Source organism: Vipera ursinii (assembly GCF_947247035.1).
Source record: "Vipera ursinii genome assembly, chromosome: 1".
Taxonomy (NCBI): domain Eukaryota; kingdom Metazoa; phylum Chordata; class Lepidosauria; order Squamata; family Viperidae; genus Vipera; species Vipera ursinii.
In genome coordinates, this window is record NC_139512.1 from 30,682,960 (window position 1) to 30,701,049 (window position 18,090).

General features: G+C 43.0%; 1 protein-coding gene across 1 annotated transcript; it reads left to right on the forward strand.

The window, feature by feature from the left end:
* Window positions 1-2,276: 2,276 nt before the first annotated feature.
* On the forward strand, window positions 2,277-6,042 carry GPR132 (G protein-coupled receptor 132). Its single transcript, XM_083375257.1, has one exon. The coding sequence runs from the start codon at window positions 2,299-2,301 to the stop codon at window positions 3,241-3,243; it is 945 nt and encodes a 314-aa protein (XP_083231383.1). The 5' UTR covers window positions 2,277-2,298; the 3' UTR covers window positions 3,244-6,042.
* Window positions 6,043-18,090: the final 12,048 nt, after the last annotated feature.

An 18,090-nucleotide genomic window follows, 5' to 3' on the forward strand; every position in this document is an offset into this window, starting at 1 on the left:
GGTGATCCCTAAGGTACTCCGGACCCATGCCATGTAGGACTTTAAAAACCATTACTCATCTCCACGTCCAAAGTTTAAAGTAAATATCCTACACATATGCAAAGCTTGGCTTATCCCTTTTCTCTTTTTATCCTCACCCCAAACAAACACAAGTGCTGAAAATTTCATTTTTGTTCATTGATGTAGTTGCTGACGGGAGCTATTTTGAAATCTGCCAATTGACTATTTTAGGCCAGAGGAGAAACACTTCCTTACAGCCTATGTGCTCCATGGCCATTTTGACTTGAGCTCCCCCCTTCCCCAAAAAACCCATCTGGGTTCTATAACAAGAAAAGAGATACCAATAACGTTTTCTAAATTAGTTTTGCAGGTTGAAACAAGATGAGCAGGTGCTTGGAACATTGGGTTTAGTGGCTTATCAAGTTGCCCATCTAACAAATGGCTGGTGTGGAAATGCTCTGCACTGGCAACCTGTCAGCCGGCGTATGTTTGGACACAGGTCTAATCCTTTTCTGAAAGAGTGTTAGGCCTGTACCAAAAATTAGCCCAGCTGTCAGGTTGCAGGCACAGAGGAGCTTAGGGTGAATTAACTGTCAGTAGTAAGCAAGCTCCATCTTCTACTTGAGCTGCTACAGAACAACAGTGCTGGCTCATGGGAGGAGAAAGAAACCCAAGGGAATTTCCAATTGCTTTCTTTGATTTGTTTCACATCATTAAAGTGTTAAAGCCAGCATCACTTTCTCTCCTCCTGACTGAGGGAGAAGGGGGATGGGCGATTGGGGCAGTATATATTAAGGCTCAAGGAGCAGAGGAGATACTTTAATCTAGCCATTTAGTTCTCAGCTTACAGTCCTGAGTTAGAAGAAAGGGTACACGCACCTCAAAATTTGCAACCCCTGAAGTTCCTAAAGGGCTGTGCGTTTCCACCTTGGTAACTTTAAGAAGAGTAGACTTGACTGGAGAATTCTGGCAGTTGAATCCACCCATCTTAAAGTGGCCAGGGTTGAGAAACCTGCTCTAGAGTAATAACATATTTCCTATAAAAGACAGTAATGATAATAATGATATTGATACATGACAGGAACTTCAACTGAAGTTTTTAGACACACACAACACACAAACCCTGCAATCAACCCCAGTGACAATTCCACATGAATCAGGCTTCCTTCTGGAAGGAAAGATGACTAACGAACACTGATACTTTCCAATGATTTATCTATTAGATTTTTATCCCATCTTTATTACTTTATAAGTAACTCAAGGTCGTGAACTTACATAATACTCCTTCCTCTTCCTCTTTTTCCCCACAATAACAACAACCCTGTGAGGTGGGTTGGGCTGAGAGTGACTGGCCCAAAGTCACCCAGTTACCTTTCATGCCTAAAACAGGACTAGAAGTTCAGGTTTCTAGTCAGCAGAGGAAGAGCAACTCTTAGTAAACATCATATACCATTATCCTGCCTCACTTCCTAGAACAGGGGTGTCAGGCTCACAATGTCGTGTGACATGTCATGACGTATTGCGACTTTTTTTCCATTGCCGACAATGGGGTGGGTGCATCAGCATGATGCATCCAGCCCAAGGGCCAGCAGTTTGACACCCCTTTTCCTAGAATAACAGAATACTCTAGATCAGGGGTCTTCAACTTGGCCCTTTTATGACTTGTGGACTTCAACTCCCAGAATTCCTCAGCCAGGCACACTAGCTGAGGAATTCTGGGAGTTGAAGTCCACAAGTCATAAAAGGGCCAAGTTTGAAGACCCCTGCTCTAGGGATCTCTCTGGGAAGTGAATTCTTTATCCGGGGAACTATTATTGAGAACTCCTGCTCTCAAGTAACCATATGCCAGGACTCAATAACCAGCATACATAGGAAGTAAAGTTTCTTTTGGTATCATGGCCAAAGGTTTTTAAGGTTATTGCCAGCACCTTGAACTGAGTCCAGAAGTGAATTGTAGGCCTGAGAAGATGATGCAATTTTAATTTAATATAGTCATAATGCTCAATCCCAGTCAGTACCCAGGTTTCTATAAGTTGCATCAACTTGGCTTTCATGTGACATCCACAATGCATTGCAGAGATCTATACAAAAGATTTCCTGGATGAATGAAGCTAAGCTGTTTTCACATAACTAAAGTCATAGTTGACAAATCAGCCTAAATTTAAAAAGCTGTTGCATGCCATCACAAACACCTGTGCTTGTACAGAAATAGTGGCTTTTAGAAATGAACTTGAAAGTAGATTGCCTAACCAAACCTATTTTGCTTTTAGATTAAGAGGGGCTCCAAATGAAGGAAGCATGGGTATCAGCAGGAGATGCAATTCCACAGACCTGCCATTCGAAGAAAGCCGTGAGTTTCTGATTGTAGTATACAGCTTCATTTTTGCCATAGGCCTACCAGCCAACTGCCTAACTGTTTTTGTGACGCTCGTACAAATTTGGAGAAAAAATATCACAGCCATTTACTTGTTTGGCCTGTCCCTGTGCAACATTATGTACCTGAGCACCCTTCCCCTCTGGATCCTCTATGTGAAAAATGGCCACCATTGGAAAATGGGGACACCGTCATGCCTGGTGACTGGATATATCTTTTTCTGCAACATTTACATCAGCATTCTTCTCCTGTGCTGCATTTCTATCGATCACTACAAGGCTGTGGTACGTGCACTGGAAAGCAGAGGGAAATGCTTCAGGTCCCAAAGGACTGCTACTATGGTCACAGTCGCTTTCTTTGGCATCATTGCTGCTATCTATTGCCCTGTGTTTTTCAGCAAAAATATCCAGGAAGAAAACATAGCAACTTGCTTTGAAACTCCTCTCGATAAAAATTTGGCCTACTACAATATCAGCCGGTTCTTCTTGGGATTTCTCATTCCTTTGGGTCTCCTTCTTTTCACAAACTACAGAATTTTTCAAAGTATTAAGACCAGCTTCAGCCTCAATCCAGACCAGAAAGCTAAAGTGAGAAACGTGGCAATTGCTATCATTTCTGTATTTGTACTGTGCTTTGCTCCCTACCATTTTGTGCTCCTTGTGAGAGCTATTTTCTTCTTTCGCTATCCAGATGAGGTATGCACATTTGAGAAAAATATATATACTACTTCTGTGATCTTTCTGTGCTTTTCCACTGCCAACAGCATCGCGGATCCATTTATCTATGTGCTGGCTGGTGAAAATGTCAGGCGGGAGATATACCGCGCATGTAAGGTGTGTGGTATTCATTGGCCGGATGATTCCCAGTGACATCAGAAACACACACATTGGGAAATAAAGAAGACAATATTACTGCCCTTCACTATTGAAAGTTTATGTGGGTTCTTTAAAAGACCTGAATGGAAAGTGGATAACATTTGCAAATGCACTGAAACATTCCCTATCTCCAGTAGTCACCATCTGTTTCAGAGAATTCTGATCTTCATACATTGAATTTGGTCAATGGGCCTTCACAATAAAGTCACAATATTGTGATATGCAACTGGGTCTATGCAATCCTCAAGACATAATGATGCATTGATGAAGGATCATATGGCATCACGGAGAAGCTGCTAATATAGTTTTGGATCATTTATCAATTCTTTGCTAATGGGGAAAGGGCTAACATGAAAAAAGGCACAAGCCATAAGTGAATAAGAAATGCTACCTCTCTGGGATAACTTCTAGGCCCTAGGATGTTGGATATTTTTTTTAAAAGAAAACTGTTGCCCTAATGGTCAGGATATCTTTGACTAAGATAAATTATTCTTGAATAAATTACCCAAGTCTTTATTGTATCCCCTCACTGTTACTGTTGAATTTATGCAGTCCAGATATCTATTAGGTTATATGGCCACTGATAGCACATATTGTATATGTTCAAAGAAAACATATGTTTGTATCAAAAGTTGAGTTTCTGACTTCTGAAATATACAAGGGAATTCCACTCTATGTTGGAAGAGGCCTGAAATCATTCTAGTTCAACTCCTTGCTCAGTGCAGATTCTACTAGATCAGGGGTGTCAAACTGCCAGCCCACGGGCCAGACGCATCACACGGAAGCCGCGTCCATCTCATTGCCGGCAATGGCAAAACCGTCCAGATACATTGCATGACATCACGTGATGTCACGAGTTCAACATGTCTGTACTAGAACATCATTGATCATCCGGCCTCCATTTGAAGATCTCCTAATTAACAAGAACTCATCATTTAATGTGGCAGTTTGTTCCATGTGCTGACAGCACAATCAGGAAGTTCCTCCTGATTCTAACCTGGATAAATGGTCCCTTATAGTTTTAATCCACTGGCTCTGATCCTACCTTCCAAGGCAATTTATTTATTTTGTATTAATTTTATTGGCCACCCATCTTATTGCAGGGCAACTCTGAGTGGTTTACAATATTAAAAAGAATTTTTTTTACAAAACCTATATACAATTCAAACTAAATAATATATAATGATAAATACTCAATCTTAACTAATAAATAAAATAAAAATAAATAAAAATAAAATATCTAGAAGGAGCCAAGGCTGGCTGGCTGGCTGGAGCTTAGATCAACGCCAAACTCTCTTGTGCTTCCTGCAAAAGGCTTTGGCTAAACCAGCATTGCTTATCCTTGGCAGCCCCCAGATGCAATAATGAATAGATCTACTTCTATATGACTACTGTTCACATAATTCAAGACTGCTAACCTATTTCCTCTTAGACATCTTTTCTGTAGGTTTAGACATTCTCAGAACATTGCCTTGGCACAGTGATTAAAATGAAATATGGTAGGCAAACTCTGCTCACAGCCTGGAATTAAATCCTGATGAGGCTCAAGTTTGACTCAGCTTTCCATCCTTCTGAGATCGGTAAAATGAGGACCCAGATTATTGGAGACAATATACAACTACTGTAATGTTTACATTGTAAACCACCCAGAGAATGCTGTAAAGCACTATGGGGCAGTATGTAAGCCTCCTCTCCTGTTCAACATCTACATGAAACCGCTGGGTGAGATCATTCGTGGTTTTGGAGTTGGGTATCATCAGTTGGGTATCATCAGATGATACCCAGCTTTTCATTTCGACCCCAAACCACCCCAGTGATGCCCTCGACGTGATGTCCCGTTGCCTGGAGGCGGTTTGGGTCTGGATGGGGAGGAACAGGCTTCGACTCAACCCTGACAAGACTGAGTGGCTGTGCGTACCGGCATCTCGGGATATCCAAAATATTCCATCTCTTTCTATGGGGGGTGAGTTATTACCTCCTGTAGATAGGGCTCGCAACTTGGGAGTCCTCCTAGATTCACAGCTTTCTTTAGAAGACCATATAGTAACTGTGACTAGGGGGCCCTTTGCCCAGGTTCACCTGGTGCGCCAGTTGCGGCCCTATCTAGACCGGGATGCCTTGCGCACGGTCACTCATGCGCTCGTGACCTCTCGTTTAGACTACTGCAACGCTCTCTACATGGGACTGCCCTTGAGGACCACTCGGAGGCTCCAACTAGTGCAGAATGCAGCCGCAAGAGTTGTGTTGGGAGTTTCCCGATACTCCCATGTTACACCCCTGCTCCGCGAGCTGCATTGGTTCCCAGTTGTCTTCCGGGTGAGATTCAAGGTGCTAGTAATGACCTACAAAGCCCTACATGGCATGGGTCCGGAATACCTTAGGAAGCACCTGCGGCTGGCATCAACTTCCCTCCGCCCAGTGCGCTCCCACAGAGAGGGCCTCCTCAGGGTGCCACCGGTCAAAGAATGTTGATTGGTGGCCCCCAGGGGGAGGGCGTTCTCTGTGGGCATGCCGGATTTATGGAACCATCTTCCGGTTGAGCTCCGGATGGCGCCCGACCTTCGCTCCTTCCGGTGCGATCTAAAGACCTACTTGTTCGAACAAGCCGGCCTGGCCTGATGGGTGATGGGTTTGGGTTTTATTGCTGTTTAATGTATTTTAACTTATTGTTATAGTTTTTGGGCATCTTGTTTAATCTCTTTTAATTTTTGTATTCTTATTTTTTAACATGTATTGCCCTGTTCACCGCCCTGAGTCCTTCGGGAGAAGGGCGGTATACAAATAAAATTATTATTATTATTATTATTATTATTATTATTATTATTATTATTATTATTATTATTATTATTATTATTATTATTATTTGCTATTGCTATTGAATCATTCTTAATAGATCTTGATTGCCAGAACTTTCATCATTATGATAAGTCTGTCCTGAATTTACTCCAATTTTTCACTGCCCATTTTGAACTATGGTGCCCCAAAATGGATTCAATAATCAATATGAGCTCCATCTAGGGCAGAGAAGAGTGGAACAATTACTGTAATTTCCACAGTCTGGTCTCTATTCCCAGTTAATGCACTCTAAGATAGCGCTTGTTTAACAGCTGTATGACACATCTAGTTCATGTTTACTGATGGCCCATGAGGAGATCTAGATCCTTTTCATAGATACTACTGCCAAGATGCATATTATATATGATTTACACTTTTCTTATTCAGATGTACAATATTATGTTTCACTCTATTACATTCTACCTTATCTATGTCAGCTTGGTGCTCAAGACTATATCCAAAATATTAGCTGCTCCTCCCAGTTTTATATCATCTGCAAGACTAATAAGTGGCCCTTCAACTCTTCATCCACGTCAATGGCATATGGCCAGAAGCTGTAGTAGTCTAGTCAATTCTTTCCCTCAAGCTGAAGTGGAAACATTAACAAGCAGCCTTTCATGTGGTCATTCACCAGCGATGAATCCATCTAGCAGTGGTCTCATCTAGTCCCTATTTTACCATTTAATTAAGAGGACTAGAATGAGACATTCTGACAATGGTTTCTTGATATCGCAGTATACCGTGTTTCCCTGAAAGTAAACCCTACTCCAAAAGTAAGCTCCAGCTGATTTTTGGGGGGGTGGGCCTAATATAAGTCCTACCAGAAAGTAAGCCCTAGCGTGGGGCAGGGCGAGTCGACCCAGATCTTCCGTGCGACAGCCAGAGCACCCCTCCACTGCCGTCCTGCCAGGGCCTTCGCCAGCGGCTGCCAATGGAACCAGCCACTGCTGCCCCCGCCCTCTCCATCCCACTGTCTGCTTGCCTACAGCTGCAATGAACCAAACCCTCAATGAGCCCCGGCCTCTGTCCACTCTGCCTGCTGGCCCTACTGCTGCTGGGACATTTCTCGGCTGTGTCGGGTGCCGTGTGGCAGCCAAGTGGCTGCCTATGCTCTTCTGCCTCGCAGGGCTATTTGCCCTCCTGGCTGCGCTGCTCTGGGCTGCCCTGCTGGGCTGCTCCTGCCTGGCACAGGGCGAGTTGGCCCAGATCCAGAGTGCGAGAAGTTAGAAAGTCTGATTGACCTTTTTTTTTGTCCCACAAACACGTGGTGAAGGCTGAGAAGCGAACGGAGAAACGTAATGCAGATGAAAAGCAGGTTACTAAAAAAATGCTTGGGGGAGGCGAAGGTATCTGGGCGGGTGTGGGCAAGCCAACCTTATTCTGCGTGGCTTCGGCAGGTGTCTGGCAGGTGGAATGAAGCAACTCCACCCCCCTGCCACCTGCCTCACCTCCTTACCTCATGGTGGCGGCAGAAAGCAAGCCAGCCAGGTGGAAGGCAATCCACCAGGAGTAGCTGGTAGAGGCCAAAACTGCCCAGCCAGCATGAGAGCAGCAGTGCCCGTCAGGGCCCAAAGAGTGCCAGGTTCAGCCCTTAGCCTGGCCCCTGCAGCACCAAGTAGGCATGCAGGCTGGCACTTAAGCAGCCCAAAGGCAGAGGCATGGCCAGTGCAGTTCCATTGGGGACCGCTGGCAAAGGGCCCTGGCAGGGCGGCAGCAGGACGACACTCCAGATCTGGGCTGACTCGCCCCACTCCAGGCTCAGTGCCCTTTCTGCTACCCCCCACCACGGCCGCACCGGTACTGTACCTGGTCCACCACCACGCTCTTGCCGCCACATTGCTTCTCCACCGCATCTACAGGTCCTGCCTACCCCCATGCGCTTGCGGCCTACTGGTATCGGTACTGGCAAAAAGTAAGCCCTTCCTGAAAGTAAAACCTAGTGCTTACTTCAGAGCCCAAAAGAAAGTAAGACGGGGTCTTGTTTTGGGGGAAACACGGTACTATGTCTCCAATGCTTCCTCAAAATTCCAAATGAGTTTAACTCTTTTCCAAGAAATTAATCTGGCATAATCTGGCCCCTGTTATTTGTAGCATGTCTCTTCAAGTGTGCATAAAAATTATTAAGAGTGAGCCTATGTTCACTTCTACTAGTTCTTTTTTTTAAAATCCCATTTATATCCCGCCCTTCTCCGAAGACTCAGGGCGGCTTACAATCTAAGCACAAATCAATGTGCTTAGCAATAGCCTTCATTCTATGTATATGCCTGCTTATTAGGGCTTTCACACACACACACACCAAGCGGCATTATTACAAAGTCAGCTTAATTGCCCCCAACAATCTGGGTCCTCGTTTTACCTACCTCGGAAGGATGGAAGGCTGAGTCAACCTTGAGCCTCGTGGGACTCGAACCTGCACTAATTGCAGGCAGCTGGTGTTACTTAAGGAGGCATTAGCCCACTGCTCCACCAAGGCTCTTTGGATACATTGAGGTGTAATCCAACTGATCCTGGAGACCTGAATTCATTGAAATTAACTACATTCTCTATTACCATCTTCCTTATCTACCTCAAGCCACAGTGCTCAACTTATGAAAAATATCACAAATGTATCCCTAGAGATTCTCAGTCAGCAGGGTCATGGTTGTCCCAAAGGTACTTTTTCAAGAGACAACTGGACTTTCTTGTTTTTCTTTGAAGATGTTTCACTTCTCATCCAAGAAGCTTCTTCAGCTCTGAAGAAGCTTCTTGGATGAGAAGCAAAACGTCTTCAAAGAAAAACAAGGAAGTCCAGTTGCCTCTTGAAAAAGCATATTTGGGACAGTCACAAATGTATACATCAGCCCTCCTTAATACAACATCTTACCCAGACCACAACTTCCCAACATATGCAAAGGAGTGTCAAGTTGGGAATGTTTGATCCTGGATTCTATTTTCATATATTCTGTTCATTCACCATGAAAAAAGTAAAGATGTCTTTTTTCCAAGTTTCCTTCATTATATATAGTTTCCTGTGCTCCTGCAAAATCTGTTTTAGAGGCATTGAGAGTTGCAGAAAGAATCATGCAAAATGCCAGATCTGCCTTCCTTCAATCTAATAGCATCTCTGGTGACTCAGAACTGAAACCCCAAATCATTTACAGTAATTACACTCTAATCCTACCCTTGTTTCTAAGATTGCAGAATGACATCTACAAATTCAGCTAGAATAGTCACTGGTCCAGTTTCACTCAGAAAGTATCATGGCATTTGAACCCAACTCTTTCTTCTCTAATACTGTACCACATAGCAATTGTATAAAACTCGGCTTTGGAATTAATTCATGAATTTCTAGTAGCCAATGTATAAATGGCAATGATGCTTTTTTTTCCACACAGAAAATTTCCTTTACTATTAATCACTTTGTTGGTAGATTGTTCACTGAATGTTCACTGAAACCACAGTTCCTCAAAATATTATTCCAGCTGCCTAGGTGCTAATTCTGAACTATAATATTGGTTCATGTGCTAAAAGGGAAAATAGATCTCTCTTTTTTACAATAATTTCATCTGCAATGCATAGATATCGTCACCAGATGGCACCCAAAGCTATCTTATTTCACTAACTATCATTTTGAGCAAAGAAAATCAGCATGCCCCTTTCTATTTTTTCTCTCTCTTTCTATTTAATCCTATTTCTATCCCACCAGCATATATTGGGAGCAATATAAACAATGTAATACAAAAATATAAACATCCATAGTTAGATTAAAACTAATTTGAAGACCACCATAACAATAGCTACATCAAACCCCCCAAAAAACATTTTATTTTTTATTTATTTTATTTATACATAAAATTTACTGCTGCCCATCTTACAATAGGGTAACTTTGGGCAATTGACAGTTACACCAAGCTAAAACATAAGAAGTTAAAAACAAACATTAAAACCAAGGACACATGGGGGAGGATGGCAGCAGAGTAGTGGAAGAGGTGGTATTAAAAGAAAATTCTTCATTGAGGTCCAGTCCAAGCTAGGAATAAACAAAATGGAGACTGCTTTAGGAAAGAAGGTTCTTGTTTATTGAGTTGCCAGAAACTTCAGTGATAGCAGCATGTTTCTGGGGTGGCTAACCACATGGATCTGAGAGTGGTGGGTTTTTATACCTTCTTGGGCTTTTGTGTTTGGAGTTGTTGCTGTTCCTGTGAAATGAACTTTGACCTGAGGTTCAGTGTGCCCTTCTGGTATTCTGATAATGGTGGATTAATCCTATTATGTCGTAAAGGTCAAGTCCTCCTTCCCTGAGGTTGTGGCTGATGGCTATGTCCTATGCTGGATTTTGGGGTGAGGGGTTGCTGGTTCTCATCCTATCACTCAAATGTTGTTAGCTATCAAATCGTGCTCCGAGGGATTTTGAAAGATCCTGTCTTGAATGGGTTTGTGCAGGTAGCATTTGTTCATGAATGGGGCCTCAGTCTTTCTGAATGGGATTATCAAATCTGCATTTCTACAGAGCTGGCCTCTATTAAGAAAAACTGGGCCTGATTTTCTGCCTTTAAGATCCTATGGGGAAATATAATATTCTGCCTTTTTAATATTCTCCAAAATATTTCTTTCTCTGGGAGGGGGGGTTGCTGTCTTCTTACATTGGGATCTATTATTACTCAATCAACCAACGACCTCCATTGCACTGTTCCCCCACTGGGACCCCAAGCTGACTGGCAAAGCCATGTCTTTAGGCCCTTATGAAAAGGTAGGAGGGTTGGAGCAACCTCACATCAGGGGGCAAGATGTTCCAGAGGGCAGGAGCAACAGCAGAGAAGGTCCTGCTGTTTTAATAAGCTATTTGATTAATTGGACAAAATAATATGTTGATTTGATGAAGCATGATGACAGTAAGCATGAGAAAGTTACCTCAGTACAAAACACACTCAGCTGGGGAAACCTCCTGAGACAATGTTTAGGAGATGTAAAGGAATACAGATCACTCATACATTTTATTTATTTTTATCCCACCTTTATCTTTCATAAATAACCCAAGGCAGCAAATGTATCTAATACTCCCTTCTTTTTCCTATTTTTTCACAACAACAGCAACCCTGTGAGTTGAGTTGGCCTGAGAGATAAAGCGACTGGCCTGAAGTCACCCAAGCCATCTTTCATGGCTAAGGTGGAACCAGAATTCATGGTCTCATGTTTTCCAGCCTAGCTAACAAAGTGGTGGTCGTGAGTGAGTCACAAATAATATGGGGAAAATCCTGTCTTGTATTCTTTGTAGCAGGAGGGTGCAGGTGGAAGAACTCAACTGACTTTGCTTGATTTTGAAGTTAAACAAGGTTGTTGTAATGATTAGACCAGATAGATTATATGAAAAAGAGCAACCTTAGCCAGAGAGATGTTAAAATATATTAATACTTATATCTGCTGTGAAGCCATTTCTTTATATCTTTTTTCTCTTTTCTCTTTTTCTTTACTTTTTGCTTTTCTTTCACTTTTTGCTTTTGCTTTGATTTCTTTTTCTTTTTTCTTCTTTGCTTTATACTAGCTTGTGTTAGCTTTTATCTTATTTAAAAGTTTTAATTATATATAAAAAAATTAAACAGTCAAAATGTATAATAGGACCAGGAAATAGTATGTGGTAACCTAGACTAAAAATCTGGGGGGGAAATATCATAGAAGAAGGTAGTGGCAAACCACATCCCTTTTATTACCAGAAAATCTGTGATGGCTGTGCAAAAATGAAAATTATTCAGAAGTACTTTGGATGTAGCATCAGCCCAAATGCAGCACGTCACAATGTATGCCAGCATATTCGTCTGTCAGTGACAGGTTGAAGGAAAACACTATAATCCACTTGCTGCAGGAGCCCATATCTGCCTTCCTAATCTTCTATCCTTTTCATTAAGAATGCAAAAGTGTTTTCATATACGTAGTCTTAACTTTTTCATGTACTTTGCATCCAGTTTCATGGCTTGGTCCTTTCACAGCAACCTCTTTAACTAGCTATTATATTGGATTATTTTTGTTCTGCCTAGCATCTGGACCAAATCATTGTGCTTAGTCTCATTTGCTTTGAACCTGTTTGTTTTCACTGGGGGTGGTGAAGAATAATGCCTCTACTAACCTCAGCAGCCACAATTGGTTCGAAAAATAATTTCCAGTTTTCTAAGCTCATGAGCCTTCCTCCCCCCCCCAAAAAGCTGGGTCTTTGTTCTGGTTTTTCTCCCTCCCCCCTCTACTCAGGGGCTGCTTCTTTTGTTCCTACACTAATTCCCCTTTCTTCGTCTTCTGTTTTGAGTTTCCAAGCTGCCTTCTCTGGTCTTTCCCCCTTCTGGTCCTTTCCTGAAGAATTTAGTTCTGCAGAAAGCTGCAGGCCCAGAGTTACTGCTACTGCTGGCTTCATTTTCTTCCCCTCCCTGTTTCCCCGGAGCAAAACGGAATTTCTTTCCCTTCCAGGACCTTCACCCCACTTCTTCCTAATCTGGAGAAAGAGGCTGGCTGGCTGGCTTTGTCTAAGGAACACCCAATACTTTTAGCAAAAGCTGTGCCCAAAGGGGAGAGTGGAAGAGAATTGCAACAGCCCAAACCCCAGAAAGCAAGTGAGAAAGAAAAAGGGGGAATGGGGCAGCACCAGAAATATCTGGATAACCGTTTGTCAAACATCTCACCTGTTGATGTTCTGTGCTCTTGTGAAGTTCACCAAGGCTTACGTCTTTCAATAAAATGTGATGGTGAGAAAAGGCACTACCAGATTCCTGATTTTTAGCCACCGTAGACTATCATAGCTCTCATCCTAAAAAACTCTATGAAACTACAACCCTGATTTTTGTCTGGAAAGAAATGTTGAGCTTTAAACTAGATTGCACAAGCTTGGATTATATAAGCACAGTTAAATACACTGGAATATCCTGCCCACCAAGCAGTTCAAAAACATGCTGGAAAGGTAACGGCATTCCATGCGCCTCGGTGTATAGTCACTCTGGCCACATAACCACAGAAGTGTCTTCAGACAACACTGGCTCCTTGGCTAAGAAACGGAGATGAGCAACGTCCCCTAGAGTCAGATATGATTGGACAGGGGAAACCTTTACCTTTGCATGGGAATAAGTCCTTCCATTTATATAAAGAAGAAGTATGCGCAGGTCAAGAGGTCTTACCTTTTGTGGCTGAGCTAGCCCCCAGGGAGCAGAGTCCTCACTCAGCGTCTTTCCACAGTGTTGCATTGAAGGGCTCACTTACCCATCCTTGAGTCAGCTTAAACATTTGTTGGCATGTAGCAGCATCTGCAGAGGGATTCAAAGGGGCAAGAATGGATGCAGTGTTGCAGTTTAAGCCCTGGTTGGGGTTGGAAGGATGGGCAATGGAATCCATTTCTGCAAACGCCATGTCTTCATTGCCAGAGTTACAACACCTGTTCATTGTTCTTTCAGCAATGAGCTAGGATAAGGAAAAATAGAAGATTACACTGCTTCCCACTATCCAAATTGTTTAAGATAAGAATCAGCAGGTCATAGTTTAATTTTCAAGTGACAATGTAAGGAACACTGTTAGTATAATTAATAATATGGGAAGGAGGGAGGGAGAGAGAGAGAAAAAGAGAACAGTCGCTACAAACTCTTTGGCCCAACTAAAGATAGCTTTGGTTGCCCAGAGTGCAGTTTGTCCTGGGCTGGCTTTCCAAGATTTTTCCTATCAGCTGTTGACTGCCTTTCCCCCCCCCCCCACTAGAATTATGATTGGCTAAGGCATGTAGGATCCCCTCTGAGCCATGCCTTCTCACTAACATGTATTTAAATATTTTCCAACTGCACCTATTTGATGGATGCAGGGTAATCAAAGTGAGGCCACATGGCTGCATCAAATTGTCATTTAAGGCTACAATATAGCCTTCCTGGCTTTTTGCTCTGTTGTCACCTATTGCAGTCTCCCCCTGGACAAATCTGTGGTGTCGGTTTGGGAATCAGAGAGACTCAGACTTCAGGTGTGCAACGACTTTATTAGGAGGAAACGTGGTCCAGAACTGAGGAACAAAGGTTACCTGCCTTATTTTATATCTGACCAGGTGAATGCCTGGCCAATAGGTTTAAACTCAGGTTTCCCGCCAGCTGGGCAGCCAATCCCTTTAAATCCGGCTTTCCCGCCGAATACTGTTCCTGCACGGAGCTGTCCAGCTCCGCGCCTCCTTATTCAGCTGTCACATGTGTATGCTATGCCAGCATACACTACAAAATCCATTAATCTTACTTGTTCCTTAGCTTTGAATGTTGAAGATGCCTGCACTATATTGAGGCCTGCGCCTCATTTTGCTAATACCCTTGTTGGTGTCACGCTCTTTGCTTTCAGCTTTGACAGCTTGAGACTTCACAATGTACAAGGAAGAGACAAAAGAAATAAGAGCTGGCAATGTCTTTAGATGCATTTATATACATAATAATATCCATTTTGTTATGTGCTCCTGGCTACTTTCTTTCGTGATCAGAGGCAAGCTCACCTGACCAATAACCAGCCAAGACACAGTGAAGGCTTTTTGTTTCGTTTATTGCAATAAGCGGGAAGAGAAACTATCAAAGCTTGGTTCTCTCCAAAGTTTCAACCAAAAATGTTCCCTTCTTTATACAGCCCTGTCCCAGCCGCAATCCCTCCTCTTTCCCCATTGGCTGAAGTACTATTAGGTTACACTCTTTTCGTCCACTTCTTACACATTTCCTGCTAACATATTAAATCATATTCACATATACAATAAGAAGAAGAAAAATTGGACATTTAAATAGCTATTTTGAGCTCTGTGGATATTTATGTCCCCCTTTTAGAACAACAGATTCTTTCCTGTTTTTCAATTCAGTATGCCATTCTTCTTATCTTATTCAGCTTGTTTTCCTGTTTTCAATTCCTTTTCCCACTCTAAGACCCAGCTACGTGTTTTGCCTACGTGTTTCTCTTACATCCTTTCTTTATGCTATCCTTTCCTGTTTCCCTTCTATTATAGTTGCTTCTACACTCAGTAAATTTCCACTGCAGCAAATTCAATTTTAAATTTCTCTTTCAATATTAAATTTCTGAAGACCTTTCCTTTACTTCTATCATTTTGATCCACAAGGGCAATATTTTAGTAGCTGAAGATGCTGCATTTCATGGCAAAAGGATGAAGGCTACAGATGGCAGAGCCACATCCCGCACCTGCGCAAAGCTGGGCTTTTCAAAAAAAGAATACACAGATGTGCTTTTCTCAATTGTATGCATGAACTGTGCCAAGCGTACCTTGGGGTTATGTAACTATTTGTTCATGTATTTCATATTTCAGAAAAGGGAAGGAAACCAAAAGTTCTGCACTGCAATCAGAGGAAGCTCTGGGGGGCTAGAAAACAGTGGATAGAAACCAGAGTTGAGACCATTTAATTGTATGCCATTCAGAGTTATCTAAGTGAAATGGACAGCTATATAAATTTAATAAACAATAATAATCTTTTATACAATCCAGAAATGCATAAATTTACTGGAACAGTTGGCATGTTTCTGTAATTCTCAAAAATGGCTAGCATAGCAAAAGTGGCCATCTACAGCAGGGGTGTCAAACTCAATTTCATTGAGGTCCGCATCAGCATTGCAGATACCCTCAGGGGGCCAGGTGGGTATGGCCAGGGTGGGCGTGGCTAGAGTGCGTATGGCCTACTGGGTGGGCATGGCCAGCTCTACATCGTTCACATCAAGGGTGCCTAGGGGGGGCCCGGGCAGGAGTGGAACAGATCTGGGGGTCTCTGGCAGAAGGAGGGTCTCTGGGCCAGGGCAAAGACAGTGGGGGCTGTTCCCCCACTGTTTCCAGGATGGCTTCGCGGGCCACATGAAACCACTTTGCGGGCTGGATCCGGCCCCCGGGCCTTGTGTTTGACATGTCTGATCTACAGTATTAGAAAGCAAAACTAGTATTATTGGTCTCCAGCATCCCCCTCTTGCTCTATGAACCCTACCATATCTGTATCCTTTTAATGGGTGTTCCCCCTCTGCCCCTGGGAAGTGGCCCACGCTTCCAGACAAAACTCTGGGTTGTTCCAACATCATGGCATCTTTGGGCCTTTCCATATTTGGATCTAACAAGGGCTCAAACGTCTCTCTTCTATGTGTATCCATGATGTTCCATATCATGATGGTATTCCCTTATTTTTTTAGGGTTACCAGTGGGTTAGGATGCTGAGCTTGTTGATCAGAAGGTCGGCAGTTTGGCAGGTCGAATCCCAAGTGCCGCGTAACAGAGTGAGCGCCTGTTACTCATCCCAGCTTCTGCCAACCTAGCAGTTTGAAAGCACGTAAAAATGCAAGTAGAAAAATAGGGACCACTACGGTGGGAAGGTAACAGCGTTCCGTGCACCTTTGGCGTTTAGTCATGCCAGCCACATGACCACAGAGACGTCCTCAGACAAGCGCTGGCTCTTCGGCTTTAAAACGGAGATAAGCACCGGCCCCTAGAGTCAGAAACGACTAGCACGCATGTGCGGGGGAACCTTTACCTTTACCTTTAGGTATTTGATGTATTGAAATAGACACAGTAAGCAGGGGTGTCAAACTGCCTGCCCACGGGCTGGTTTCATCGTACCGAAGCCACACCCACCCCATTGCCGGCAATGAAAAAAGAGTCGTGATACGTTGCAACATGTCACGTGACGTGGTGAGTGTGCCACCCATGCAGTAGAGGTAGGATGGGAATCAACACATAGAAAATCTCATGTGAATACAGATAGTGCTCATTTAGCAACTGCCTTGAACAGTTTGCAGTTACAATGGTGATAAAAAAGTAACTTTGCAACTAATGTGTTCATCATTTTACAGTCAAATTAATACAAGTTTTTCTGTGCCTCACCTATTTTTAAATTTTTCCCTTCCTCACAGAGCAGAGATTACTTAAACAAGTTATCTCTTCCTGAGCAGCTTTTTTCTCAGCACAGAGGAACTCTAAAAAGCGCTAACTGCAAGTTAACATACTCAGCTCCTTTAGCTTAATTAGTTTGCAACTTCTCCTAACACTGACAAGACCCTAATCAGTTTCACACTAAATGCTTTTGTTTGCCTTCTGGCTTGCAGCTATGACTGTGCTATGCAAAGCGCTGCCACTTGGGCATTCTTTTTGATGAATATTCCATCTTGTGTGCTTGCTTATTCTCTTGAAATCCCTTCTGCTCAAAAAAATGCAAATACAAACACTTCCCTTCTTACTGATTATCCCAGCACCAGCATGAGTTTTCCAACCAAGTGGGGGAGTAGGGAAAGGGGGCTATAAGATTTGTCGTTTCACCTGAAAATGACAAAAATGTGAAAACGTGAGAAAAGTGCCTCTACCATCTCCCAGCTGTTTGGGGTCTTCTGACATTGTAAAGGAAAGCTGAAGTAAAATCATAAGTACAGTCACAGTCATGTAATTTTTCACTTAGCTTCCATTTGGTTAACAACTGAGTTGTCTGTCCCAATTGTGGTCACTAAATTAGGACTACCTTTATTGCCTTTGGTCAGTTGGAGCATGGAGAAAAGCAGTTCACTCAGCAGTAGGGAAAGACCGTCTGAGGGGTCCATCAGATAATGTTAGAGGCCAGTGTGCTGCTTTGCAGGATACCAATTTCCCTTTCATATGTTTATAAATTAAAATAAAGTTTTGATACTATAGATCACGGGTGTCAAACTCGCAACGTCATGTGATGTGTCGTGACGTATCACTTTTTTTTCATTGCCAGCAATAGGTTAGGTGCAGTTTTGCTATGATGCATCCGCCGGCAGTTTGACACCTCTGCCATAGATGAAGCACGCAGTCCTGTGAGAACCAGTGGAGGCATCGGTGGCCAAAGGTCAAAGACCACATCAGGGACAAAGGGAATCACAATAGGATTCAGGAGGGGGAATTGGCAGCAAAGAAAGCATGAGATAGAAAGCAATGCAACAGCCTAAGGCAGATGCATGAAGTTCTGAGTCCATACATCTTAAAATTACCAAAGTGGAGAAACATTGCATTTGATTCCCATTTTAGACTCTCGCATGCTGGGCATCCCA